Source organism: Anas platyrhynchos, chromosome 8 (genome assembly GCF_047663525.1).
Source record: "Anas platyrhynchos isolate ZD024472 breed Pekin duck chromosome 8, IASCAAS_PekinDuck_T2T, whole genome shotgun sequence".
In the NCBI taxonomy this organism is placed as follows: Eukaryota; Metazoa; Chordata; class Aves; order Anseriformes; family Anatidae; genus Anas; species Anas platyrhynchos.
The window spans coordinates 31,132,250-31,160,209 of record NC_092594.1 but is presented as its reverse complement, the minus strand read 5'-3'; the positions used below and the strand labels follow the sequence as shown (position 1 = coordinate 31,160,209).

General features: G+C 43.0%; 1 protein-coding gene across 3 annotated transcripts in view; it reads left to right on the top strand.

Annotated features, from left to right (window-relative positions):
* The window catches only part of TRABD2B (TraB domain containing 2B), a 278,665-nt gene that overhangs the window by 140,730 nt on the left and 109,975 nt on the right, over positions 1-27,960 (top strand). For all 3 annotated transcript variants that reach the window (XM_027462667.3, XM_038183077.2, XM_027462668.3), the window contains exon 3: positions 11,739-11,885. In XM_027462667.3, the coding sequence (XP_027318468.3) occupies positions 11,739-11,885 (147 nt within the window). The remainder of the gene's footprint in view (positions 1-11,738; positions 11,886-27,960) is intronic.

Here is a 27,960-nt window from a genome sequence, read left to right as displayed (position 1 = left end):
CTGACTCACACCTCCACCCAGCTACCTTCAGCACTGTGCACAGGCCTTGACTTCACTTCGACATTCCTGCGTACAAAGGATTCCCGTGATAATAACTTGAAAAATACCATGCTAGCTTTACTCTCTCTTTAACTTTGCTATTTACCTATGGGAAATTCTGAGAACGGCAACAATCCTGATATGTTTAGTGGAGGGGGGTGCTTTAAAAGCAGAAAGATCTTTGGCAAATGCAGCCTGCAAAGAACAGAAACAGTTTATTTCAGCTGACAGCTTTGGAGAAAACCAGCATTGCTAAGTTTCAAATTAGTGTGGGTAGACACTAATAAGAAAATTTAGGGCTAGCAATTCAGAGTGAATAGTTTATTGCTTTTTGGTTAATCCCTTTTCAATTTCTATCAGCATAGAAAGAGGAGAACTCTTTCAGTCATTTGTGCCCAAAGCAAAATGTGATGAAAATAGGCAAACTGAAATGTAATTTAGCTCCCTAAAAGCAAAGAGAAGGGCTCACCCCATCAGGAAAAAAAAAAAAAAAAAAAAAAAAAAAAAAAGAGTCAGAATTTGCCATTTAAACAAGACTCCATGAAGCCTTTGTTTTAATAGTGTTTGTATTCTAACACTTTGAATCCAGTAACTTCTGGTTACCAGAGCTCAGTAAAGAATGTTTCCTGGGAAACTTCTTTTGCAATTTATTCAGTTTTCTACCCTGTATATTAACTGTCTGACATTTTTCTCAGATAGACTCATGCTTTTGAGTCATTTAATGAATAATTCCAGACCTACAGCTCATTTCTAAGTGGTACTGAGCATCTGCCATTCCAAACCCAAGCTAAGTTTTTTAGAATTTATTAATTATATCTCTGTATGTGATGAACAACTAAATGTCAAGCATAACTGCTCTTGTACAAAACATAAACACGAGGCAAAATTCCCTACCAAGAGAGTTAGCAGAGCATGACTGGGGCAAACTAAGGTGACCAATTTACATCTGCGAAGAACTCAGTCTATAAAACCACCTGGGTACATTCCCCCTCTTGCCTACTTCAGGGAAGGTAGAAAGATCACTGCACAGGGAAGAAATGCAGAAAAGCTGCTGTCTTCAAAATGAGCTGATCTCTCACAGGTTTGTGAAGGATGACATTTCCTTCCCACTGCATCATCCAGGTCTCCTCCTTCAAGGTGATACAGGCAGCATTTCAGCAGGTGAGGATCAGCACAGCTCTGCTGGCATCATCAGAACTGTGCTAAATTACACCGGCTCAGTCTCTGGCTCTGCAACCCTGCTCCTAGGAGTTAGGTTTGAGAAGATATATCAAACCTGGAGGTGGTCCTCAGTGCTACACTTAGTACCACCGTTGCTTTGGAATGTTTTTCCTACTGTCCTGACATAGGAGTGGGCTGAAGCCAAGAGCTTCAGAGCCACAGCCACCCACGATTGTGAAAAAGGCTGCTATTGCTCTATAGTATTCCAGGGCAGCAGCAAAGAGATTTGCTTTGAGAATTTGCTTTTTCACCTTAGTGCATCCTGGACTTGTCTGAGCTGTGTCCCCATGTGCAATGTCAGCAACATCAGTGGGATTTCTGGGAATCTTCTTGGTGAAGCACAGTTTTAGGGGGAACAACCTGGTGAAAACTGTTTCAGGGGATGGCAGCATGTGCCAACTTACTGCTGTGTTTTACAGATTTACAGTGGGTCAGTATTAGTCAGGCAAGGAAATAGAGGAGAGGAGAAAAAGAATATTTATTTTTTTTTACTCTCTGCTTTGGGGGGGGAGTGCATTGCCTGCCCAGAGGAGGAGATACATGTACATCTAAGGAGCAGGGAGATGTGGCTAAGGGGACAGAAGATGAATCTGAGGCTTCTTTCTTTATCAGGTATTTCTCTTCTGTCTGAGTATATGAACCAGAATGGTGCTTGAAAACAGCAGTAACTCTGATACTTATTTATTTTGTATTAACAAGGGGAAATAGCCCACCTTCAAGGATATTTGAAGCTTTGCAAATAATGTTTTTCAAGGTCTTTTCTTACTGGTTAGAAGAAAAAGGAGAAAAAAAGGAAAAAAAAAAAAAAAACATTAGCTAAATGAAGCGCTTTCCCCAGAATATGCTAGTTCATGTAAATTTTCACAGCAAGAATACAACATTTGGCTTTAGCATAAATCTGTGAAGATTCTGCTTGATTTAACAGCATATCCCCTCCAGTAGCTGGTTTCATAGGCATTCTCTGACTGAAATGGAGATTGTTTAGCCTAGACATACAAAGGTTCAAGTAATGTGATCTTTTAGTCCCAACGGTAATGAAAATATGGTAGTTATAGCTGTCTCTAGAAAGATAACCTCCCATAGTTCATAAACAACAGAATTGCATTGAGGGAGACTTATATTAGTAGAAAATAGTGTCTGAATTTAACATTCTGACCTTGAAAGCTAACAGAGTAGTTTGTTTCAAATAATTATTTTTATAAATTTCTTCTGTCTTGGCAACTTGACTTGTGAATAGATTGCAGTTTCCTTTAACCTATTTGTTAGTGGAATTTATTTGCTGAATAACTGATGTAAATAACTCGGTGAATAGAAAGTAATTATTCTTGGCCTCCACTTAGTTTCAAGGCAAGCACCTGGCTGCAAGTAGATGATATGAGAAATTTGAGCTGCTGTGATTTGATGGGTAGGTCACCTTCTTTTCCTGGCTAACTGAATATTGAATAATCTTTATGCAACTTGCTGCTTCCAGGCAAGAGTCCTGTAAACTGCAACACAGCTGTAATGCCATACAGTGTATACTGGAGCTGCCGTGCCATATGGGTAGCAGCAAGTGGATCTGGTGCATCCTCTACCCCCAGAGAAGGCTTCCCCTATATGCAGGCTTCCCTGGCTGTCCCTGAGCTCTGAAATGACAATTCGTGTCTTTGGGTGCCCCTGATTCTCCATTTTTTCTTTTCTCTCTTCCTCCAAAAGGCAGCTGAAGCGGGAGCTCCTGCATTCATATCTTGTTAAGCTCATGGACGCATCTGTAGGTTTTTCTGTAGGTCCCCTTGGCTTGCAGGGCATGGTGCAGGCTGACTGCAGGGCTTGCAGTGAGGGTTTCAGCTCCACAGTAAACATCCATTTATTGGCTGTATATCAAAGAATCGTAGAATGGCTTGGGTTGGAAGCGACCTTAAAGTTCCAGCCCCCCTGCCACAGGCAGGGATGCTGCCCACTGGACCAGGTTGCTCAGGGTCTCATCCAGCCTGGTCCTGAACACCTCCAGGGATGGGGCACCAACAGCTTCTCTGGGCAACCTGTTCCAGTGCCTCACCACCCTCTGAGTAAAGAACTTCTTCCTAACATCCAACCTAAAACTCCCCTCTTTTAGTTTAAAACCATCCTCCCTTGTCCTATCATTATGTACAGGAGTAAAGAGTCCTTTTCCATCCTTTTTATAAGACTCCGTTAAGTATCAGAAGGGCAGGTGCAAAACAACCTGGTGAGGTTGTTTTGCATAACAAAATAAATTCAAACCTTTTCCTGTGCTGTCCCAAATCTTGATGTGCTTTTTTTTTTGGATTTGCCCTGCTGCTGAACTCACAGGGACACAATCACCTTCAGGGTTAGGAAACATTCCCTTTTCTACAGATGCCAACTTGGTCATGCTCATGTGGAGACTAGGGAACCGAGCCAGTTGTTACCCCAAATGGTCCTTGGCCAGAGGCAGTTAGTTGCTCCATCTGGCTTGCTGGAAAGTGTACCCATTCCTAAAAGGCAGTCATTTATTCTCCAGCGTGCTGTTGTACATTGAAATTGGCACCTGTTTGTACTGATACCCAGGGCTGGGAGCAGGAAATTCAGGTCTTTATGTCCCTTTCAGCCTTCTTGCTGTGGGAGCAGCAGTCTGGAAAGGGGCCGTGCTGGCATCGTGAGGTGTTAAGCTGGGATGGCTGAAGGAGTTAATCTGCTGCCTCACTGTAATATAATAGAAAGAAAAACATGCCTGTGGGGCTAGTACATTTTACTATGTAGCTTCAGCTGGTAATTAAAAAGAAGCAGTTCAAAATTAAGCAGTAATATGAATAAAACCCCAAATTAAATATACCCAGGACAGGCTGGATTTTCAATGGGTGGATGCATAGCATATCATTAAACCAGGCTTTTTTTAAAAAAATATCTCAGGCTGGCTGCCTAAAACCAGGAGCTCCCAAAGCTTTGCTCTATCCCATGAGGGTGCACCTTTCACTGTGGCTCTTGTGCCACCAGGGCACGAGCTAAGCCGTATGCCCCACTGGGGCACGCTCCCACATTCTTTCTGTTACAGTGGAGACAAAAAAGTAAAATTGAAACCCCAGATGGGCCCATAACAATCTTACTTGTGAGTCAAGAGCGCAAATGTGGTTTCAGGTTCTCGGGAAGGATTTCATGTGCCTCCTTTGAAAGCGGTGATCCCAGAGATGGGGACAGTGTGCCCATTTAAGATGGAAGAAAGTGATCGTGGGCAATGCCCTTTGGGTCCCAAGTGCCTTTCCAGGCTTCCATTTCAGAAATGCAAGTGCTGAGCAAAATAGCAGTCTCAGATGGGCAATCGATGTGACCTTCTGCGTGTCTAGACAGGCAGCTGGCTGCTCCCGAATAAAGCACTGCATCCAAGCACAGTGGTGATTTGGGGGTAACCAAAGGGAGAGCAGGGAGGCGAGAGGGAAGGAGCGATATGAGAAGAGGCACTGTCAGCCACAAGCTCCCCACCTGGCTGATTTCCAAAAGATGGACGTTGTGTGTCTGAAGAAAGCTCACCCTCTGCTCACCTCATGTCTTACATTCTTTCCCAAACTATCTGTTACCGGGCACTTTTGGAGGTGTTGGACTTATCTGGGATGAGTGCTTTCATTTCAGTGACACCGTGGCACCTCTCCTGGAGCACTGCTCCTGTCCACAAACCTGCAGATGAACTTCTAGCTCCCACAAAACTTGGTGATCATGGGGGTGGGATTCCACTGACATGGAGGTAGCACTTGAGTTTTTGAATACAGCGGTTTGCTAGGAAGTGGTGAGATTCCCACAGGACAGGGAGCCGAGGAGCCTGGGGCCAAGGCAGGTTTGCAGGGTGATGGCACAAGAAGGGACAGAATGGGGTCTGAGGGGTATGCAGGAGCCAGGCTGCAGCTCAGCCCATCACCAAGTAGGCAGCAGGGCTGTGTCCTGTTTGTGCTGCTGGACCACAGCTTGTCTTGCTTGGGTGAGAACTGTCTGTCCTGTGCCTGTGGGTTTCATTTGGTCTGGAGGTGTTCAACAGTTATCATCAGGTATCGCACAGCCCAGTTCCTTTCTCCTCATGGAATTGGGTGCATTTACATCAGAGGAGTGCCCGAGCCTGTTATCTCTGTAATGGTCTTTCTGATACCTTTATTATATGAAAATTAAATGAGTCTGTTTAAAATCAAACCCAGTTGCCAGCTACTCAGCCCTGGAAGAATTGCTATTCCTCTGCCACAGACTGGTGTCAAATGTGTAAAGAAGTGAAAGAAAATTATTTACATCATAATGTCTGACTTCATTAATAACTAATATATTTTTTTAGGTTAATAGTAGGAGGGGAAATCAGTTTCATAGGCAGTGTTTTGTTGTCTTGGAGGCTAACAGATTTTTAAGTCCAGGAACTGAATGGTTTAGATGAGTCCTAGTTAGAAGCCGTTTTCTTCTGTGCCACTTTTGGTTCAGCTATAAATAAGAAAAAAAAATATTGTCTCCATTTGAGAGTGTTGTCTCATGCCAGAGGTATGAATTGATTGTGCTGTTGATTTACATTCTTGCTGACAAGATCTAAGACTGCAGCCCAGAGGCCTAACCGGCAGCACTTGGACCTGCAAGTCCTCACTGCCGGGCAGTGAGTCGGCCACTGCCACTTGTTCCACTTCAACCAGGAAAACACTTGCTGAGTCAGGCTGCTTGGAGTGTGACTCTTTTATTGCAAATATTTAGACTTTGGGGTAGGTTCAGCCATCAAAATTCATCTACTGAACTCAGAACAACCTAGGGAATAACATTTCTCCTGTTAATCTTCGCAGGGTCAGGTCCTCAACCAGCAAATTTCTTAAACGTAGACCTAAAACCTCGAGGCTTCAGGGATAAGTGGGATTTTAGTCACTTATTTACAAGCCTAACTGAAAAGGCCATATTTAAGAAATTAGATCTATGTAAGAGTACTGGATGCAAGTAAATCCCGCATACAAAATCCACAAAAGCAATACATTTAGACTGCAAATTTAATAGCTGTAATTCTATCCTTTTCAGTGTTTCAATTCTGATTAAGTTGCAAATCCTTCCTTCTGTTATTTCTTAATCTATTTGCCTAAGCTTGAATTTGGGCATTGACCAAAGCAGAGAGTAATCCTACCCAATTACTGCCGTCCTGCCACCGACTGAGAAAAAGAACCAAGTTGGTCTTGTGTCCCCAACATTTTGGGGATGTTTCAGCCTATTTAACATGTGACATTTATAGTATATGTATTAGGAATGATAAAGTGTTTCTACAGTGCTATCAGGATGGAAATTAACTGAGCTTGGAGTTTTACTCCGTTGTCTTTATTTTTGTCTCAACTCCCTTCTGCAAGAGAAGACCTGTATGTAAGAGAACAAACTAAAGCTAACTGACCTGTATCTATCAGGTACCCCACAAAAACCCCGCACAGCTGCTATCCAGGCTCCAAGTTAATTATACACACTCAAGCACTGATGAAGCCAGAAACGTTGTGCAGAAGCAGTATTATAGTACTGTCCTGTCCTTTACTAAAGTCCTTTAGCCCTGGGAATGAATGAGAGCTGCTGTCGACCAGGCGAGTCCTCCCTGGGCTATGGCAATGGTGTGTTGCAGTCTTGGTGTTGAAGGAGTGGGCGACTCATGCACATTGCAGTGTTGTCTGTCAAAGAACTGCTTCAGAGTTTTTTGTTGTTTTGTTTTATGCCTCGATTCAATGAAACACAAAGAAAAAATAAAAAAATAAAATGGCTTTAGCACTTCAAAGTTCATCATGGGAAGTTTGTGTAAAGAGAAAGGTCAAGAGGTTGAAGCTAGTGCTAAGCTCCTGGAAGTCAACTTAAATACTTCCTCGGGACCTTTGGGTGTGCAGGGCTGAAAGCTGGAGCTCTTAGCTCCCTGCAGTATTCCCAGCACCAAGAAAATCAGTCTAAGTCTCAGGGCTGTGAGCTATTAGCACGAGTGCTCTTCACCAGGCCATGCCTGCGTGTCAGCATTGTTACTAACCTGGTAGGATCTGCCGTTGTTAGGGGTTTCTCCAGGCACCTTGGTCAGATTCAAACTGTTTTATTAAACTGGTTAATTGCTAGTTTGAAAGGGAGAGAAAAAAGCAGGGTCCTTAGGTCTCCCTGGTCAGTGCCAAGCCGCAGACTGTTAACTACTCCTGCCTTTCAGAAGCAATAACTGCGGGTTTGGGGAACATATGGAACCAACTAGCCGAAAGGCTTTTATGAGGAGCTTTAACAGGGGGCACGGTTTTGTGAGCAGAAATTCCAGTGGATGAGTTAATAGTTTCACTTTCCTTAGCTGTCCCTTTATAGGAACAACAACAACAAAGTCAGGCGCGTTCCTCCAGTGGCCCCGGCTGTACAATGTGCCGATGCATCCAGGATTTCTCTTGGACACTGAGAGAGTCCTTTATTGTTCCTCCTGGACCTGTTTTTTCAGAGCTATTTCCTGATGCTGACCTCATTAGGTGAGTTTCACAGCTCACTAATTCCTAGCAACAGTGCAAAAGATTCAAGGAAAGGGGAAACCCGTCTTCTGGAAACCAATGGAACTGAACAGATTTGGGCAAACACTTTTATTGCTTTTCATTAATCTGGAAAATCAGGGACTTGTTTTTTTCTTTCTTTTCATTTTTTTCCCTTTTCTTCAGGCCATTATTTTGAACTGAAAGAGTATATTTGATTTTCCATTTGAGTATAGAGAATGATAACAACAGAACAAGAATCTCAGAAGAGCAGTATAGCTCAGTACTTATGTTACGGTTTGTTTTGAACCAAGCAGGAGAGTGGGCACTTCTTTTCTTGAGTGGCAGTGTGGGTTCTGATGGGATATAGTCACCCAAATGCTTCCAGTAATGCTTATTTAGTATTTGCCTTGTGGTGGCACTTGTCCAAAAGAGAGAGCAAAAGAAAACAATAGTTCGCTGCCCAAGAGATGACATCATAGCGTGAAACTTAAGTACTTGTTTTTGTGGTATTGTTATTAATCATGGTTCTATGCAGGGGTCATCCTGTAACTCCAGCTACTGGAGTCATGTGAATGTAGTGTTTATGGTTCAGCCTTCATAAGTTTAGGAATGGAAAGTGATTTCTCCATCGCATAACAATGAAATTTATCTGCACACCAAAGTCTGGTGCAAGAGTTTTCTCAGGGTTTCCTTTCCTTCTCAAGTGTTTTCAATAGCAATTGCACCAGAAGAACACAGATCTCTTTCTTTTCAGCTTAATGCAAAGTTTATTTCTTCAGTTGTAACATCTGAATTTGTTTTCTATTTTATTAGCAAAATAGTTCATAATATTTGGGACCACTCAAGTATGTTACTAAAGTATGGTAACAAGGCTTCCTTGTCTTATTTTAAGATGGCCCCTGAGATGCCACGGTGGCACCATTTGGGACTGTAGTCAAACTGAAGAACCTTTCCACTTGGTTAGAAATCCATAGTATTGCCTCCTAGACAAAGTGATGGGCACGGAGTTGAGCTGTCACTAGAAATGAGGGAACTATAAATTTTAACAAAATAAACTGAGGTGTCCAAGATCAGTGGGGCCAAAGACCAAAGGTGTGCAGTGTGGCGGCACAGGTACTCTTGGGTAGTGGTGAGAACAGATGGCATGAATATAAGAAATGGAGCAGCCTTGTTCACCAAAAAATTAAACCTGAGGACCCTGCCGATCTCCCCCTTCCTGGGCGTACCTTGATTGCAGGTCACCCATAATGCAAGAGCTCTCGCCTTGTCCCAGGTCTGCCTCTGACCTTGCCAGGGAAAAGCTGGTCTGGTACAGACCCCTTATCCATGAGATGGCAATAGGCTATGCAAAAGTGCTGCTAAAAAGCCTGCCCAGTGGTTCCTGGTGCTGTGTGGGGCCGGTGCTACCTGCTTTCTTCAGCAATAAAGCCGGACCCATGGGTTTGCCGTAAGGGCCGAGCTGGTGTCTCCAAACATACTCATAAAATCCGTGTGTTGAATGCTTCTCTCCAGAGAATGACACCACTTGGGTGAAAAGGCTTCCTCCTGGCAGGGTGAAAAACCCCTCCTGTTGTCCGTGTTTGATCGCTTGCAACTCAGGGCCAGAGACAGCTGCGCAAAAATGGCTTTCAAAGCACGCAGATGTGAGGATCATAAATTGCTTGAATAAAAATGCACTTTCCCAGAGCCAAACCCTTAGCTTCCCATCACTTCCCAGAACAAATACTGTCTGCTGTATTTATTAGGTGGGACTGTGTACGGGCAGTCGCTCAAAGTGTGTTTATTTTGAAGTCATCAGTTGTTCGGTAATCTCAGGCACCTCTGGGAGATTTAACTCAGATAGAGGTTTAGGCTGGAGGTCGTGGGGTCACTGATATTAAGATAGGGAGAAGGAAAGGAAGCAGCATTGTTTTTGTGGCATTATCTGAACAGTAAGGAAAAATAAATGCAGCTTTTAAGATGGCTTTAACCAGACTCTAGGGGAAAAAGCCTACAAATCCAGCCGGCAAGTGACTGCTACAAGACCCTGCATCTCTTCAAGTGTGTTTTGGGCCACCCAACCAAAACCCATGGTGATTACGGCGTGATTAAGCAAGACTTCTCTAGAAATCTGCTTAGGCGGCTGAAATTTTGCTTTAGCATATGCAAGAGCTTCAGTTTCTAATTTTAACTCCCAGCCTAGAATAAAATCTCTCAAGCTGCTTTTTGGGCAGTTGCTTGAACCCGGCGATTAGCTTCCCCGCGGTGTCAGCAGAGTGCCAGAGCTCAGCTGGCCACCAGCACTTAGGTCCCATTGCAAGACGGGGGCAGCGAGCAAGAACACGAATGTCCTGACATGGCCACTGCCACTAATGAACTCTGGGATCCATCTCCTGTGGCAAGCTCTGAATAACTCCTTCTCTCTCATGGTGGTGTCTTATGTGAACTCACACTGCGGCTTTTTCTGCAACCAGACGCTTATTTTCAAGGAACATGCAGGCAATTTTCTTTAAGACCTCTAACCCTCTGCAAATATGACTGAAATCAGCTAATAGGTTCCAAATTTATTAGGAGGAAACAAAGAGACAGAGGCAGAGCATGAACGCAGAGCACTGGTTTCCTCAGGAAGCCAGAGCAACCCCCCAAAAAAGTCATTTGGAATAAAGGAAGGATTTGTTTATCATCTCCTTAATATTTTACCATAAAACACTCTGTCTTATCCTCAGGGTTTTTGTGGTTGTTTGTACATGTGTGTGTGTGTGTATACACATTTTTGTATATAAAAATCCAGCAACATCCATTGTTTAAAAAATCAAAAATGAGAAGGATTTTGCTAAAAGCATTTTGGGAAAACCTCTACTCTCGGTTTTCCTGTCAAAGTTTTTCTAAGCTTTTATTTTTATTAGTCAAAATGTTTAGAATCCCCAGGAAATCCTGGGATGAACCGTTTCCTCTTTGAGCTGTAGCCCTTAGGGGAAAAAGAGAAAGCTCAGAGCCTTTCAAAGCTTAGAAATTTTTAAGCTGTATTTTTTTGCAGGTTTTTTAAATTACAGGAAAACTAAGTTAGGTAGATGCTTAACTGTAGGCTATGGTCCTGGGAAAGTTGGATCTCTTTGTAGAAAAGCCTGAAGAGACCCTTAGATCTGAACAAGGAAATCTCTTAGGCTTGGATCTTAAGCGGGAACCAATTGCAGAACTGCGGTGTAACAGGTTCTTTTGAAAGACCATCTTTATATTTTTAAAAAGTAAATTAAAAATAACATTTGCTTTCCCTCAACCAGAATTTGTGTATGTTAGTTAACATCTAACAGCTTCCTATTAAGAGGCTGTTAATGCCCTGGAGATACTTTTTTTTTTTTTTAATTCCTTTAAAAAATAAAAATAAAAAATAAAAATCTCAGATCATATTTATTATATACACGAGGTTTTGCAGAAGTAAATCCAATTGACAGTGTTACAATTCAATATATACGTTCATATTGCAAAAGGGTAGGTGAAGGGGGAAAGGCTAAGGAAAGGAGACTAATAGTGAATTTCCTAAAGTTTCTGGTATTAAAAGCATTCAGAAATTCTCCTGCTACAACAGTGACTTCCTAAGTTTTTAAGATTATGATATTTTTTTATATTTTTTTAAATCTTCTAGCTTTATTTGGGCTTTGGATTCAAGCTAGCTGTCAGGAAACAGAGGCAATAGAAGAGAAGCTTCCTACTTCTGGGATTTTTTCATTCCAATGTCTCTCACGTACCCAAGTTCTGGGCAGTGATAAGCTTAATTGTCCTCAGACCACTTGGTCATGAGTTCCAAGCAGTGTACATATTATGAAATTAGACTTTATGAAGAATATCAAGGATCCTGTAATAAGGACTTCTATTAGAGAAGGATGGAATTCCCTTCCAGTTGGGAACACCTAAAGATCATTCCTTACTGCTGTGGGCTACAATGGGTCAATAGACTTCAGGCACATAAGAGTTTTTAAAAGTTTAGCCTCTAAGGCTTTGCTTCTTTGATACTCGGTATCTTGAACTCCTCTCCTGTTTTTATTATTTACATTTCTACAGGTGCTGTTTGCTCTGAACCAAACTCTGCTCCAACATGAAAGTCTCCGAGCAGGTAGTTTGCAGGCCCCATATACCACTGAAGATCTCATCAAGCATTATAATTGTGGAGACCTGAATGCTGTCATATTCAATCACGACACTTCTCAGGTAAGCAAAAGTGTTATGGATGGGCCGGCTAATTGAGAACAAATCAGTTGTTTTAATAGCAGTGGTATTCTCCCTTAAAAGGCAGGAAGTGTTCTCCTGCCAAAGCCCCTGATCTAAAATTTCTGCGTTGGATACAGTGACCTCTGTTCGTTAAAATGCTTGGCATCTGTTTCTGCCAGATAAATGCACACATAGCTCCCCTCTTACAGGTATCATATGACAACAAAGTGTTTAATTCAGCTGATGAATAGAGGTACAGAGAGGTTAAGAGCCTGGCAGAAGGCCTGTCAGGTGCCTATAGCACAGAGAAAAGTAAAACTCCGGTCGCAGGGTCATCACTTTATACCCCGTCTCCTCTTTTCCCTGTTCCTTTTGATGCCTTGTGTTTTCTTCTCTATATTTGCCTGGTGAGAGACTGGGGTTTCCTTGGTATTGCTTTTGCTCTGGGGAAGTGACTGCCTGGAAAACTTTCCTAGGAATGTGCCTGAAAAAAATGTTAATTATGAATGTTTGTGGGGCTGTTGAATGCGGTCCCCTCATTAAGGGGGGAAAAAAAAAGCTTTGTAATATTTGAGCTTATATTTGGAGAGGAAGTGAACCTTATGTAAATACTCTATAAAGTAAATAACTTCTCAAACATGTCATAATTCAATAATTTTGTATGTGTCTCAGGCAGCCCTTCAGTCTCTGTTTATCTTAGTTATCCACTGCTATTAAAGACTCTCAATGGAGCAGAAATCTGCTTTCAGACTAGTCTGATAGTTCATGGCAAACTCTGGGATTCTCTTTTAATACTTAGGTTCCTCTTTATTCCTTCCCATTAATTCTATGGAAACTTGGTCTTTGGATGTCTTCTATTTCTTTTTTTGGATAAATGTCCCCAGATTCCTGTCTCAGGTGCAATGACTTGCTTAAAGGGGACCTGTACAACCTTTGGCAGTATTATATACGTTTTGCCAATGAAAGCCTATTAAATCATGATAGCAGTTTACCATCAGGAAATGGAAATCAAGGATAATGATGTGACCTCAAGAGAGAACTGAGACAGTGTGAGCTCAGTTTGTCAATCCGTGTGGAGGCCTCTGAGACTTCTTACCTTGCCATTGTTATCTTGTGTTGTGCAGGGCTCTGTGAGCCACTTTTTGCTCAGAGAAACAGCTGAGAAAGTGAGGATGGCCCTGGTCTGCCTGTAAGGCAGCTACTCTCCAAAATGTGGATGCTTTCATCGTGGTCTTGAATGCCCCTCTTAGAAGTTCTAGGTAGGAGTATAAAAGACATCCACTGCAGCTTTTCCATGTCATCTATCACCAAGCTAACCTACCCCTCAACTGGGGCAGACAGACATCAGCTTGGACAATTGGAGGTCCTTAAATTCTAAACAAATGGTTGTATCTCCTCTTTTTCCCTAAGCAGTTATTATTTTCAAATAGTAGAAAGAGCGGTTGATGGTGATGAATGGGATCAAATCTCTTTGTTCTCGCAGTGAATCCAGTCCTAGAGAGCGAAGCATTGGTTCAGCATCCCTAATCAGGACGTGGCAGTGTGGTTAACCTGGCAGTACTAAAGGAGAAGTCTGTGTAGCACCAAAGCTGCCAGAGCTGTTCTTTCTGGGCAGCCCTGAAAAGTAAAGGGAGGAACCAACTCAGGTAAAAATATGTCTGTAAGGATGTGATATGTGAATTATAAAAGGTAGAGAGCTCAAGACTTTAGAAGATCCTGGAGAAGATAACTAACAATTCCTGTAATGTGAAGGCATGCACATGAGATAAACACATTGTGATTTTGAAGAAATTCTCCTGCAAAATGTGCTGATATATTTGCTATGGATGCAAAGAAAGAAATACCAGTCATAAAATCATCAAGACAGTCTTGACATCTGGATGTCCTGTGTCATCTTTTTGGGGCTATCAAACAATGTAATTTTGCCAGCGTTTTTTCTCAGCCTGGGTCCGCGAGACAAGTTATGGCCTTTCACACTGACTGCATTGACTCGCAGACATCTGCGATTTGTTGACACAATGTCCTGTAACAGACCTGTGTTTTAGACTTGAGAGGCACAGAATGCTGTAAAAACTTTTTTATCCCTGCAAATTCTTGGATCAAATGTGAGTTTAAAAACAGTGTTAAAGGAAGAAGAAAGAAGCCATAACCAATGAGAGTTCAAGCAGTGGTGTTAGTCATGGTCCCAGAGTACACACAGTTGATAGAGATTATAACACTTACAGGCCATGGAAAATTAAAATCCCTGTATGTATACTAGTCCCTGCAGAACTCTAAATGTTGTGGAGTATTTTCATCTCTTGGGTTGTTGTTTTTAATTTGGTTAAAGAGGTTTTTTGTTTCGTAGTGTTTTTATAAACCAGCTTTATACCATTTATTTTTAATTGCGTGCAGAGCAAAATAGAAAATTAAAACCTAAAATAACTCTCTATGCAGGTCAACTTTTGCCAGTGGTAATTCCAAAGTTTATTCTATCTATTTTTTGCAAGGATGATCTCCCTGCCACAAAGTCTTTGCCATTCAGTTATCAAATTTGATTAACCTGGCTTAAATACTACATATGAAGCATTCCCCATGGCATTTTTCTTTTGAGCCATTAAATCTAAGCACAGGGATTTATCACGTGCCATGAGTTTATTGCAGTCTTCATCAGATGACAAAACTGATAGGCCTGCAAGTGCAGAAAAACTTTGAATATCCCAAGTTGGATGCATCATCACTTGAACTTCTGGGTTCATTTGAGGGCTGTTTATAAGGTTACTAGTGCCTGCTGGTTGCTTGTAAGTTAGTGGGAGCTGCAGGATAAAGGTCAGTCTGTCCATCAGTTCCCTCAGTTCAAAGCCGCTATTTTCGGTAACTGTAAACATGCTGGAAAGTTTCCTAGACCAAAGCAGGAGTTCAGGCACTGGGTCAGAGGACAGCTCCTTCGGCACCCCGGGGAAGGAGATGGGGACAGGGACAGGGAAGGGGACAAGGAAAGGACAAGATCACCTCAGGGATCTGCTCCCTGTCTTGGGGCTGGAGAGTCCGATTTAGTTGGGTTGAGGTGGGAGCATGTCCCCAAATCTCTGCTGTTTTCCTGTCCTGGAGCAATCAACACTGATGAGCACTAAAGAAATTCTTCTCTGTTTCATTTTTTTTATTATTTTTTATTTTAATTAAGAACAGTGAAAGTGGGAAACACCTCTCCTTTCCTGTGGCTATATTACATTCCTCATTCCTTTCTCTCTCTCTGTCTCTATCCCCTTTTTTTTTTTTTTAATTTTGTTTCCAACTACCATTTTTCTGAACATATAAATCCTTATTCAAACTTAATAAAATTTTAAGAGGCTGAGTTTATTCAGTTAGACTGTGACCCAAAAGTGGAGTAGGAAACATCTCTCCCGCTTGTACAGCCTTCTGCAAACTCTTGGTTCTCTTGTGACTTTTTCAATCAAGAGACTTACACTAGATTTTCTGGGCAGAAAGTCAACATGATATGGAAGAGAAAATATTCTAAGATAAAGATAGGATAGGTTTATTTTCCTTTATCTCCGGACTTTTTTCCCCAAATAAATCATAGTTTCTTTCTTTCCTTTTGAAAAAAGTTGTCTACAAGTGAAGAGGCATGAGATTAGATCAGCAGCTTTAACTTTGGTATTGTCTGAAGCTTTTACAAAGGAATTAAGGTCAGCATGTCCAGATGCATTAAAACGCAAAAAGAAAAAAAAAGTGCAAAATTAGAAAACTGTCTACCTCCAGAGAACACTTTCTCTTACCTAAGACAGTTTAAAAATTGCCTAATAAGCTGAAGCCTTGGTGAACAAGAATTAGAGTACAGAACAATTTCTCTTGTATTTTGTTCCCTAAATCTGATGTAAAAGTCTTTATTTAACTATGTTGAACTGGTACCTGTAGAGTTTTGGGTTCAGGGGTATCTTGTACCCATTAATTCTGTGATCAATTTTGAGATGTTCAATTGTTTAAGGACAATTCTGTAAAGCAGCTTCATCTTTGCCAGCATGGATTTGCTGGTTCTGTGTTTCCTTGTATTCCTTTCTATGCTTTATAAAGAGGGGATGATGAGGGTATTTTTCCTCTAACCCTTCCCAAAGACTATACCAGTGATCTCCAGATATTGTTTTTCCTCTGCTGTCCTCAACCATTCTTCTGACCTCAGGAAGGCTCCTGTACAGGACAGGATAGTTTCTCCTCTCTCTTTGCTTATTTGGCATACCAGAGGCATGTGGCTGCACTGCTTTTATTATAGACAGTTTTCTTCAAGCCAGGTCCCACTCCTTGCATACTTGTTACTTGCCTGTCCCGTTCAGGGTTATCGATACAATGCAAGGGTCGTACCTGCCATTTATAAAGCATCTTTCATCCAGAGACCTCTAGTGTTTTGTGTGTGTTTTGGGCTGTATTGAAATAATTGAGTGTATTTCCATATGAAAATGAACAAATCAAGCTAGGCCAGTGAATAACGCAGTTTATATGCTTTCTGTTCACCTGAGTTAACAATCTTCATGTTGCCAGGAGAGGTTATGTTATTGCTTCATCCTACACAGAAAGGCAGGCTATGCAATGAAGTTGTTTGGTTAGCACCCCAGCCTTGCAGATATGTCTCAACCCCTTTTGGGTGCTGAGGGCTCGTTGTGACTCCTTCTTATAGCTCTGCCCATCATAAACAACTGAGCTTTTTGTATTACTTGCTGGTATGATGTCACCTGTACCTTGAATTGGTTCTGCAGTTCAAAAGTCCATGGATTCATGCTGAAATGCATTGTTTGTGTAGTGGACATTGCCTTTGGAAAAGCATGTGGTGATCCTGATATTACAGACCCATATGATAGCAGCATGTCAGTAGTCAGCCTCCCTAAACCACAGAAAAGGTTTAGTTCATCACTTCACAATATACTTGCTGTTTATAAACAGGTTGTGTTATATACCCCTTTAAAAATGTTATCATTCTGCATTTAAACCTGTCCTTTAAGATTTAAGAGTCCTGATAATTCTAATTATATCATTAATTTGCCCCATTCTCATTTTGGATAAAATATGACTGGATTTCTGGCTCACTCCTCAAATCAATGAAAGCTATCTGTGGAATGCCCCAGCTTCAATAAATGCAGAAACACACAGCTGAAACCATTAGGTAGAGTGTTGAATGATAAGCAGACCTAATTTGTCCAAGGAATGGAGTTTTATCTATGGTAAAAGAAGATAAATCCTTAAACTGAAGGCACAGCTATTGTAACACAACACTTTGGAAGCATCTTATCGTTTTCAGCTGTAACAAAGTGCAGACGAACTGGCACAGCTTCTCGTCCTTCCAGGGAAAGTGATTATAGGCTTTTCAGCAAAGCAAGTGCAAGGTTGTCCCAGGCACCAAGTGAGCTGGTCCCAAGAGTTTCTGGGTCCAGGTGAGGGGTCGGTAACACTTCCACAAGCATAGGTTGCTGGTGAAACTGATGGCAGTCCCATCGTTGCTTGGGTGTTTGGTGACATGCGTTCAGATCTGCTTGTGCTCCAACGGCAAGCAGAGGATGTCTCCCGCCTTCTTGTCTCTTGGCTGTAGCACAGGATGCTCCCAGAGAGATGTTGCTTTCCCAGAGTCCAGAAGAGCTCCTGATCAGCTGTGATGGGGTCATTCGTTCTTTCCACTTGCACCTGAGTCACAGCTTCGTGTCTTGGTGTATTGTGAGCATTTGGAAGCAAAAAAGCAGAAGGGCGGCCAACGTTTTCAGAGTCTAATTTTCATATTATGTCAGAACAGGATTTCAGATTGGAGCAATATTGTATTTTGGCTTATGTGTTTTAGAAAATTGGTTACAGATCCAGATTGTGAAAGTCTACTTGTTGATGACAGTGCTGGGGAAAACACTGCAGAAATTATTTTTTTGTGAATTATCTGGAACATTCCCAGATAATTTTCATGCTACAGGTTTTGAAAATAGGTTCTTGCTTGGAAATTTTCATTGTATGCTTGCATTTAGCATTGTCTAACTTGGAAGTTCCTTCTTTCCTCTTTTCTGTTTCCATGGAGAAGGCAATGGGAGAGTGAGAGAAAGCAGGAGAAAAATTGGAACAAGACATTTAAAGGCAAAGATTTTTCTTTCAGAGACTGCTGTGTTACTAGAAAAGAAACATTTGCTTACAGAAAAGGGCTGATTTACATTAAAAACATTAAGGATTGTTGACTACCTGTATTACTTAGTAAGGGAATCAACTATAAAAGAGCATGAAACTGACTGGGAAAAACATTTGGAGTTGGTGGTGGTAGCATGCTCCTTTCTGTGCATTGCTGTATGTTTGCTGTAAAGCATTTACTGTCCCTTCTTTTTAAAGAGCTGGTTTATGAAGTGTTTCTTGGAAAGACTTCTTCAAGAGAAATGAGAAAGACTTGTTGGTTTTTGAAACAATATCTTGTGAGTTGAATATACAAAATGTTTCTTCTCTCTTTGTGTTTTATCCAGAGGATGTGTTTGTCACCTCATTAAGACAGGGAGGGAAAAAATGGGGGGCCAATTTGGTTGTCCCAGCTGACTTGGCAGGATTAGTATCCAGACATTATCCGAAAAGTTGTTGTTCTTGGGTACTCCTTGACACAGCTTTTCCTGGTCCAACACTTACTGTGCAAGAGTGAATAGTGAGCCCAGTAGATCAGGTTCACCAGTGTAAACTGGTTTTGCTCCCCGATAGCAATTTCAGACCTGGAGCTTCTTTTCTCTGGGGGAGATGATTGCTGATAAGCCCAAAGTCAAGCCTTGTACAGTTCTAACCACTTAGTAGTAAAACAGTTCCAAGGATAACTAAGCATGATTTGTCTCTATTTAACTGATTGCACCTAAATTATTCCTTACTTTTTTCCTGATTGCTCCCTGTTCCATTTTGAATTGCTTTCTTGGCAATGTTCTGCACCTTCGTGTCCTATTCTAGACCTCCCAAACAACCCCAGAGTCCCAATCTCACACTAGTTCAAAAGTCATTATCTCGCCTCTGGTCCAGCTGCTGTTGCGTTATCAACCAGCGTTTCCCTTTTTGTTCCTTGCTAAGTTGTGTGAAATTTTGCAAACCATGTCTTTTGGGTCATGCATCCCTTGGGTTAAAATCAGGTTGCAAATTTAATGTAAGCATTCAGGCACCCTACCAAATGTGTATGGGAAGAAACTCATGGCAGAGCCCTGACAATATATGCTCAAGATGAACAAACTCGCGTTTGTACCCACTGCTGGCCAGCTGATCTCCCACTGTATAAGAGAAGACAAAATGAAAAATACCTTAGGAAAAAGAACTGCAATGCCTTAATAAACAAACCTTCTGGCCCCATTTTTTTTCACTTTATTGCCCTGCTTTGCCTTTTGATCAGTACCTTTCCTTGGGTGTCACGGCAATATAATAGGTGATGGTTTTAGTGTCAGAACAGAAGAAAAAATTCTTTGTCAAAGGAAACAAAGCATTTGGAAGGGAAATAGAAAAACTTGAACTTTTCCATATGTTTGCAAGCTCATGAAAGCTGGCCTCAAAAAAATCCCAATGTTAAATGGGTTTTAAGTGGGGCAGGAGTTATCAGTCGGTAGTTCAGATTTACCCTCCCCACTGAAACCCAAACCTTTATTTGCATACACTGCAGGCTTGTCATCCTTATTCAATTAATGAGCAGGTCCCTGTAATCTGGTCCTAAATATACACTGCATAGCTGGGTGAAGCTTGCAGAAAGGGGGCCGGGATCATTGTTCTGGCTGTTTTGTTAAGACTTCTTTAATCAAAACATTCGTTCAGATAGAGGGGCCGGCTGCATATTTTGGCATCGCTACCAAGGGGAGCAGGGACAGGCTTGGGGTGGGGAAAGAGGCTTTGGGGGAGGGGTTGGTGTTGCTTTTTTTTTCCCCTTTTTTTCCCCAACTGCTTGGAAAGCAACTATTTAGCTTGTGTGGAAAAACAAATAGAAAACACACATGGAGGTCATGACTTTGCAGGGATTTGCTGAAAGTCCTTTTTTAGCAGGGATAAAAGTATCACCCCCCCAAGCTGTTTGTGAGGTGCACAACCCATCCCTGTGGCCTTTCTCCTTTTTTTTTTTTTTCATTTTTTCATTTTTTCCTTTTTTATTTCTTTTTCTACAGTCTGTAGTCAGGCCAGCAGTGGCTTCTGAAGCTGCTGATTTTTTTTTTTTGAAGTATAAAGTGTTGTCTTTAGAAAATTCGGTAGTTCTCAGCCGACTTTTCCTTTCTTGGTCTTCTTTGATTTGTAATTTTCCTCCATTTATAAGTTCAGATGCTCCTGCAGCTCATGGAGCTGAGCTTGCTAATTTGAAACTCAAAGGTCTCCCTTTTGGACACTAAAATTGCCGTGCCATGCTAAGAGATACCCAAGCTAGCTTTTAATCGGGTAGGCCAATTACAGAAAGCTTGCTGGCGAGACCTGCAATGCATCTGCAACACATGGATGAACTCTGAGCAGCAACGTGGGCGGGCAGAGGTTAGCTCACAGCCAGACGTGGCTGCCCTGACCTGGTCCCAAGAAGCAGAGTTGTTCTTACACCAAATCTCCTTGTGCTCTTGGGCTGTGTCCTGCAAGTTCTTTCCTTCACCTCCATTTTGCTTTTTTTCCCCTCCAGCCTCATCCTGGTATTTTCGGTGGGCCTCTGCCCTGCAGTACTGGGTTTGGGAGAGCAGGGGAGGCTCTTCGCCTCCTCTTCCTGCCATTGCTATTGCCAAGGAAAAATGGTACAGCCAGGCTGCCTGCGCCGCTCGCCTTCTGCCCTTTTTCTTGGCAGCAGATGAAAGCAAGAACACATTGAAAAGAGCAGGGCTGAGCTTGCTGGCTTGCAGGTGTGAGACACCCCGACCTCAGCTGCTGCCCAGCAGCCCGAGCACCCAGCTGCGGGGTGGGAACGGGGCTCCTTAGCAGTGCAACGCAGCCCTCTGAAAGAGAGGACTGAGAGCAGAAATGCTGAGAAGCACAGCAACGTATCCAAGTTGCAATGAGTCAGAGCCAGAAAATAATTCAGGGTTTGTGAAGCCCCCTCTCCTTCAGCTCCCAGTCTGCTAGACCACACTTTCTGCTGAGGGAGAGGCGACTGCCCCTTGGCCTCGCAATTTCTCAGTGCTGTTTCCTGCGTTCAGGGCTTTGGGACACTACAGGGTCTCACTAAGCCAAGGGACACAATGGAAAATCCATTCCTGCGGTGGAAATGCTGAGCTGGTCCAAACCCCAGAGCAGATCCCGAAGGGCTCCCTGGAGCAGGGGTGGCTGCAGCAGGGCAGCGTGGTGGGTGAGTGGGTGGGCAAGTGTGGGTGGGAGAAGCTTGCCTGCTTTTTGACGTGTTCCCAAAACTTCCAGGCCACTGGCTGCAGTGAGGGTTGTCTCTTGAGAACTGCTCTGCGTTCTGCAAAGGCAGTGGGAACAAAGTTGGATGAGCACAGATTGGGAATGTGTTAAAGCTTTCTGTGATTTCCAGTCAGACCGTGTCTGTATCCAAGTTTGGTGTCGGGGCATGCTTCTGGTAAACCAACTTAGCAGCACAAAATCCACCAAACTGACACACCTATCCTGGCCCTGTCCTCCAAAATGTGCTGGAAGTGCCTCTGACCTCCCATCACGGGTAGATGTTTGCTGTGGGAAAGTAGAGAAATGGGGCTGATTTATCCTGAAAATCTAAGACTCCTTTTACTATCTACTCAGGCTTCTAATACATTACTGCAATTTGTGGTGCTTAAAAATTAGAAATTGTCACCTTAAAGCAGCAGGCATTGAAGGACGGGCTAATTGCAACATGCCTGGATCAGACACCATTTTGCAGTCCTGGTTTCCATTTCGCATAACGAACTGGAAGCTCGTCTCCTTGGCAGCTGCCAGCTTTGGGCTGAATCAGAAGAGCCAGACGTTTTTGGCCAAGGTCTCCATCAGGATGGAAACTCAGGAGTGCTGGAGGAAAACCAGCCGAGTCGGCAGCAGAGTTTGTCACTCCAGCAGTCACGTCCTCCTCGTGGAGCTGCTTCCTCGTGCAGCCCATTTACTTTGCTGGATTTGAATTCTTCGTATCAGAGGCTGCAGTAAGTGGATATTGCTCTCCCAGATGCCAGAAGGGTTCATAAATCAGAGAGAAACAGGTGTCTTCCCAGTCCAGGGTAGTATATTTTGCAGCAATGCAATAAAAAACCACAATGCCCTGTCAAGGCTGGCTAACAGGAGGGTATCCTCCCTTCATAAACGAGTGATAACTGGAGCTCAGATGTCAGCCTCTGACCCAGCAAGTGCTGGTGTGAATTTAGGGCTGTTCAGTCTCCCGTAGGAGCTGGCGGGTTTCAGGATGCTGCTTTGGCTCTCCGGAAGCCCGCGTAAACCGTGCTGTCAGCTCTTGAGATTCTTATCTCGGGTATTGCTCTAGACCTTATAAAAGTTCCTGACCTGCTGGTACGGGGAAAATCTTGGGAAGCGTGATCCTTTGCTTGTCTCCTGGCCTCTGCTCATAAACCAGGCAGCTAATGATATATAATGGATATCATGTTAACTAAAGTGTTGTTGGTGGTGTAACAACTGGAGATAAGGATTACTAGCGTGGAGGCTGAGCTGTCCTGTCAGGGAAAGACAGATGGGTTTTGTGTTTAGGTGTGGGACTGGAACTTGAGAAGCTGATGGCCGTGCTGTGGTCTTCTCTCATGACTTGGAGTGAGTCTCCTCTTGTTTTCTCTGTCTAGCCTGTGAACTCCCAGGGGAGAAGGGGACCATAAGGCATTATTATTAGGAGATTCCCCTCTGAGGAGCAGTGATGGTACTGTACATGGGGAGGTCTGGAGTTCAGTGATGCACATGCTGTGAGGTTGGAAAGCCATTAGTTGTCTGCTTACTGGGAGACAGGGAGCGAGGAGTTTCATCAACTGAGAGGGCTGAGCAAGACAGAGGACAACAATGCCAGGAGAGGTTTCAGGAAAGGAAATTTTCTCAGACCTTGTGCCTTGAAGCAATCAAACTTCACCTCAGCTGTGGCCTTTATTCTCTAGGGTACCACTGGTGCCTAACCCCAAAAGAAGAAAAACACAGTGATGGGCTGTGTGGGCATACGCTGATATGGAGACTGGTTGCTTCTGTATATTTGAAATCATTCTGCTCCTAAATGGGCTTTCTGAGACCACTGTATTATTTTCCATGGCAGGGATTGATTGGCTTCCCATTTCCCTACCCGAGCTTCTTCTCCATCTCTAGCTGAATTATGGATGAAGGTCATTTCTGCACACACACAGCCAGTGTCAGCCCTTTAACCTGATATTGGTGGTACTGATTTTCTGTTGACATAATCCTATTGTTTGAACAGACATTCCAGGAATAGGCTAGCATCACTGGAACAGAATGAGGCTAACAGGGGTTACTGAAGGAATGGGAAATGGGCAGAAATGTAACATATAGTAGTAGGAACAAAAACACTATTCCTCCACATCTGATTATGATTTGATACTGGACTGAATCTAGAGCAGTTCCACTGTAGCCAGTGGATCCAAAGCAGGGAAAAAATGTTTTACAAAGTTGAAGGTGCTTATATGTGTCCAAAAAATTATTTTCAGATCAACATTCACAGCTTTGGCATTGTGCCTCTGCCCAGAAAATTTGTCCAAATATTAAAAAATAGTAAATAAGAAAATGTATTTAAATGTCAGCCAGTGTTTATGAAGTTTCAGCTGAACTTTGGCAGTCAGCCCTAACTGTGATAAAAGACCCTGCACCAATATATTTTTCTTTTCTCTTTTTTTTTTTTTCCCCTTTCTCTCTGTTTCTGTAGACAAAGCTGACAGCATAGCATAGATCTTGAGATACGGCTGATACATTTTTTCTAAGCTAAAGTATGTTGTTAGCTCTTATGCTAATGATTGCAGCAGAATCCCAGCCTCCTTCCACAAAGTATTTGTGGGAAGAGAGGTTACCGCTAAGCGTCATCTTTGATTTTGGATCTTGCTTTGGGTCCTGTCTTCTCCAAGTAGATTCAGCCAGTGCCTTGTATGTAACATCTGTTCTCAGGTCGGAAAGTCTTGCTGTCCCCATTTTACAGATGGGCTTTTGAGAGACAGGAGGAATAATGCCAAATGCTTCAAAGATACTTAGTGGAGGTTAAGTGCTGAGTTTGCTTTGAAGGTCTAAACCCAAATGACAAGTTTGTGATCATGCATGAGATTTGTATTGCCCATGGGAACAGACCCATTTTTTCAGGATAGTGTCATAACCACTCCACAACCCTTCCTCTTTCTTCTTCCTAAAGCTCCTACTGACTTCAAAGGTGAAGAATTATGGCCCGCATCCCACAGCACTGTGAGCTCGGACATGTGTGCAGACCTTTACCCACACATATATTCCATCAGGGATACTGACTCAAGTAAAATTACACAGAGTTGGGGGGGGGATTTCTGCAAGACTGGGACTTACCCTCTTTTAGGGCTCAAATTTCCTCCTTTAACTTCGAAAGCTTGACTAAGAAATGCACAGTGTACCTAATGACACCAAGAGTGACACCCAATGACTAAGTTTGGAGTCCATCTGTACTGCACATTGGAGAGCTGTAGTCCAGGGTAAATATGAACAGAAAAAAAGCAGAATTCTAGTTGCTTCAGTCAAACAAAATATTCTTCCTTTTCAATAGCTGTGGGTGAAATATATTATTGAGTTTCCATGGGAAATACGTATTTTTGTGTGTGTGTATATGTCTGTATGAGTTGGTTGGATTCTCAGAAAATTGCATGGCTTGCAGAGGCTGACTACAGAACCTCTTTATCCCTTCTAACACGTATCAACTGCAAAGCGAACCCAGGTGATGGGTTGCACCGTGCTTTTCTGCTGATCCAAATCCTGCTTTCCTGGATGAAGAGCAAAGTAAGAAGTTAGGATTTTTCAACAGTCCCATCATGCAGCCCACTATGCACTTGAGTACTGATAGCAGTAGTCAGCTATTATTGCAGAGATGGTCAGTCCGTTGCCCATTGGCACAGTGAATGTTTCATCCATTCACGCAGCTCAAAATGACAAATACCTACCTTTAAATATTAAAAATAATTCTTACACTGATTTGAAAGAAAATTATTTGATGAAATGGACAGGGAAGGTGCATCCCTTTGGTGTGTTCATCAGCCTCTTCTTTTTAAACAACAAATTTTCTTCCTCCCCTCCCCCAGAAAACATTAAATCCCGACTGCGGTTAACAGCTTCCTAATTGCATGCGACTGTTTCTTGACTTCCTGATCCCTGTCTGGTAGTTAGGAATCCAAAGGGTTTCTTAAATCAACAGGAGCAGCTGCCTCCTTGAAGCCAGGCATGGTGTATGTCACCGGCTGTGGAAAGGAGCGGCGATACAGGGAGGAGCAGAGGTGATTAATGGGGCCAGTGTCGTAGCTCAGAGTGTGGTTGCACTACTGTGTACGGCCGTACTTACTTCAATCATTTATCTTCCAGCCTCTGCCACACACACGCACAAACATACACAGGCACGGTCGGTTTTTTGCCAGTGATGGAGCAGTCATTGGAAATACAGGAACGCACAAGGTGCAGAGGGATCCCTAGCTGGTGATGTGCGTATGGGGTTGATGCCTTCTTTCCTCTTGTTCTTTGGACAAGCATGAGAAATGCTGACAAAACCCAGTCCTTTTTCTGAAATTTATCTCTCTGTCCTTAGCAAACTCTTTCCCACAGAAGGAATACAAAGGGAAGGAGGAAAAAAAGGCAAAAAAAAAAAAAGGCAAGGAAATGGCTCCATTTCAGGGACTATATTTTAGGTTAGGTAAGGAAGGGAACCAAACTATGAGTTGAATGTGAATGTAGGACTGCAAGTGTAGAATTTGCATGAGCTGAAGCCATTCGATCCCCAGTATTGCTGCTCCTGCCTTGTGCAAGTCATCCTGACAGGCAGTGCTGTACCTTGCTCTCCCTGAAGCACTGCAGGTGATCCGAGAGCAGGTCCCCATCGGTTCCCAGCCTTCGCTTCCCTTCACCCAAAAGCAAGGGAGAAGAGACTTCTCTTACATGGGTGTTGAGCCTTCAGATGTTCCCAGAAAATGTCACCTTCCATTTCGGTCCCCCAGAGCTCCCATGACTCCTGGCTCAGCTATATCATCCCCTGAAACACAGAGTACAGAGGAATTGCAAAGCCTTGTGATGTCCGTATAGACCAACTGATTTACACTTGTACCTTGCAAAGGTTATAGCAAGTGTAAAATGGCTATTTATTCCTCAAATGTTATTCCTACAGTAATCTCTCACTGCTTTTCACTAGGAATCAAAGCTGCTGCATCCTTTGCTATCGTAGCCAGCGATGTTTTACCCCTCTGACTCCAGCAGGCTTCTCCTGTGTCCCTTTGAGACAAGCACAGGCTCTTGCCAGACAGCGAGGCAGCTTCCTTGTGCATTAACAGGAAACTGGTGTCTCCAGTTGGTCTGGCTTAATGGCACTGTTGTTACTGAGTGCTGGCAAAGGGCTAAAATGAGAACTAGGTGCAAATAACTTGCTTGCTCTGAGGAGTTTACAATATTCATTGGAGAGGCCAAGCCATCCTGGAGAGCCGGGAGGAAGGAGTGACTCAGGCTAATACAATTAAATCCGTAAGGAGGGATGTGCTGTGGGAAGTAGGGTGATTTGGCAAAGCAGGTTGGGGAATCACAGTGTTTGAACCTCAAAGGTCCACCTGGTCCTCCTGGCTGGTGCAGGTACAGCAGCAGGTTGCTGTCAGCAGCAGTGGGACTCTTGGCTCTGGAGATGTGGTGCCCGGTTCTGGCTCACCCAGCTGGGTACGGCCCTTGGTGCAAATCCAGGGCAAAGCCTGGACTTGTCCTGCTGAATAATGCATGGTGAGAAATCTCAGCTTCCCCGTCCCCCACACACATCAGAAGAGTTGTAGCTGTAGTGAAAAAGCTTTGAGAGCCACTGGGAAGGTGAAGGTTGGTTCTTTCCCTAAGACTTGCTGAAAGCTTCTGGAGAGACAATCTGAGCAACGAATGTGGGAAGAGGCAAAAGTCATTGTGGTAAAATCATGCGGCCACATGGGAGGGTAAGAGGTGGGCTGAAAAAAAGAAGACTAAAGGCAGGTTCTAAGAAAATGAGTGCAGGAATCTGGTATAGTAGAAAACCAGAGGAAGAATTAAAGCAAAAGAGCCCTTGCATCAAGTATTTCAGCACACTGCTTGAGGGATGTTCCCCTTATGGACTGTGCTTGCAATACCATTACCACTGACTCAGATTAACACTGGAAATCCTGGCAGCTTTACATTCACCTGGGGACTCAGAAATCCAAATTGGGGTTTTGCAGCATAAGTTGCTTTCCAGTGATGAGGCAAAGAAAATCACTGGAAGGTGCCTGGTCCTGTAAACAGTCACCAGACACTGTCCACCTACAGCACTTCTCTCTGCACTGTAGGCTCCCATGTTCTTGTGGAAGACCTTGGGCTCATTGTGTCAAAACAAATCAACTGTCCTAAAAATCAGAGACTTCTGGCTTGTCTGTCCTTTATAGCTGGGGTCTTGGCCCTTTCCTGGGTTTGCTGCCCTTGCTTGAACAACCCAAATGATGCTTTGGGTTTTCACCATGCTTCTTTGTGTGCGAACTATTCTCCTTCCAAAAGTAGGGACTAAAGGAGCACTTCTTGTGGAATTGCCTTCCTCTCCCCCAGAATATCAGGGATGTTCTAGGGACTTATGTGTTGCAATTCGTGGTCTTTTCTAGTGAGATCTAATAGCATCTAAAACTGAGGGAAAGGTAAGGAGTTTTACCACATTTACATTTTTCTTTACATCAACATTTCCTACTTTTTTTAAGTGTTTGGCTTATTCAAAAGCAGCATATACAAGCCAAGTCTTGCAGCCCTTAATTAAGGTCAAGGTGACTTCAGCTGAGAACAGATCAGAGGACTTGTTCTGTTATTAATTACCCAATGAACTGAGTTGAAAAAGCAGAGAAGAGGTTTTGGTAAGTTACCCAGGTGTAATGCCTAAAAGCTCAGTCTGCTGAAAGAATGGAGAAAAGTCAAAATGAATTTAAGTTCCATTTAGGAAACGCTTGCAGCCTGCTGTTCCCTTCCGAGATGAAGAAGGGTACCAGCTACTCTGAAAAACTGCTTGTTG